Below are 1,006 nucleotides of genomic sequence, written 5' to 3' on the forward strand. Positions count from 1 at the left end.
ACAACATGAGGACAACATGAGGACAACATGAGGACAACATGAGGGTTAAAGCTGCGTTCTCTCTAACTTCCAGCAGGGGGCGACTCCAGTGGCTCCATAAAGAAGTTGTTTTCTATAGAAGTCTATGAGACAATGAGACCCTTCTCTCTTGATTTATTACCTCAGTAAATAGTTGATGGTCTCAATAGCTAGTTTCAAGTCTTCGTCAACACAGCGTGGTGTTTATTTATTACTTGATGGTCCCGTTTAAAAAAAAGTAGACGATAAAGCAGGGGATGCTGTAGCACCTGTCAATCAGAACAGGGGCTTAGCGATGCTAACCATGCTAACACCGTGGACTTGTTTTCATCTTTAACTTTGACCCTCTCACTGTGTGTTTTCTCAAAGTTTAGTCGCCTAAAATTGTCTGGTTCAGCGTTCTGCCAACCAGCAGAGCTAGCGACCGCTAGCGTTAGCTGGTAACTTTAAGTATTTGCAGATGTTTTGTTCTGCACCTGCTTTAGAGAATTAAAACTATCCCTCTTTAGCTTTTAGCTTAGCACAGCGCCATTGCAACCATAAACTGGCTTGGCTGTGTCATCCTCCCTTAGCTCCACCTTCTTGTTCAGAAAGGTCAAATTGCCAAACTCCAGAATTCAAAATGGCAGTCCACAAACCAACGGGGGACGTGGCTGCAGCTACGTTCTTTATTTCAACAATCTATGGATGAGACGTACCATTAAGATTGTAAATATGTGAGTCCAGAAATGGCATTGATTTTAAATTCTGTTGCATTTCCAGATGTCTGAAACCTGACATGGGGAAAAAGGCCAAGTGCAAAACACAGATCAAGAAGAGGACTTTAAACCCCGAATTTAACGAGGTTTGTACAAGAGCTCAAGGTGATGTTAATGAAAATGAGCTTGTCTTTAAAGGTCCCATGACATGATGTATCTGAAGTCTCTTTACATAGACCTTAGTGGTCCCTAATACTGTATCTGAAGTCTCTTTTATATAGACCTTAGTG

General features: G+C 41.7%; 1 protein-coding gene across 1 annotated transcript in view; it reads right to left on the reverse strand.

The window, feature by feature from the left end:
• Window positions 1-758: 758 nt before the first annotated feature.
• Window positions 759-1,006, reverse strand: part of LOC117945072 (rabphilin-3A-like) — a 23,683-nt gene continuing 23,435 nt past the window's right edge. Inside the window, exon 12 of the mRNA XM_034872326.1 lies at window positions 759-791. Within this exon, the coding sequence (XP_034728217.1) occupies window positions 759-791 (33 nt within the window). The remainder of the gene's footprint in view (window positions 792-1,006) is intronic.

This window comes from Etheostoma cragini, chromosome 5 (assembly GCF_013103735.1).
Source record: "Etheostoma cragini isolate CJK2018 chromosome 5, CSU_Ecrag_1.0, whole genome shotgun sequence".
NCBI lineage: Eukaryota > Metazoa > Chordata > Actinopteri > Perciformes > Percidae > Etheostoma > Etheostoma cragini.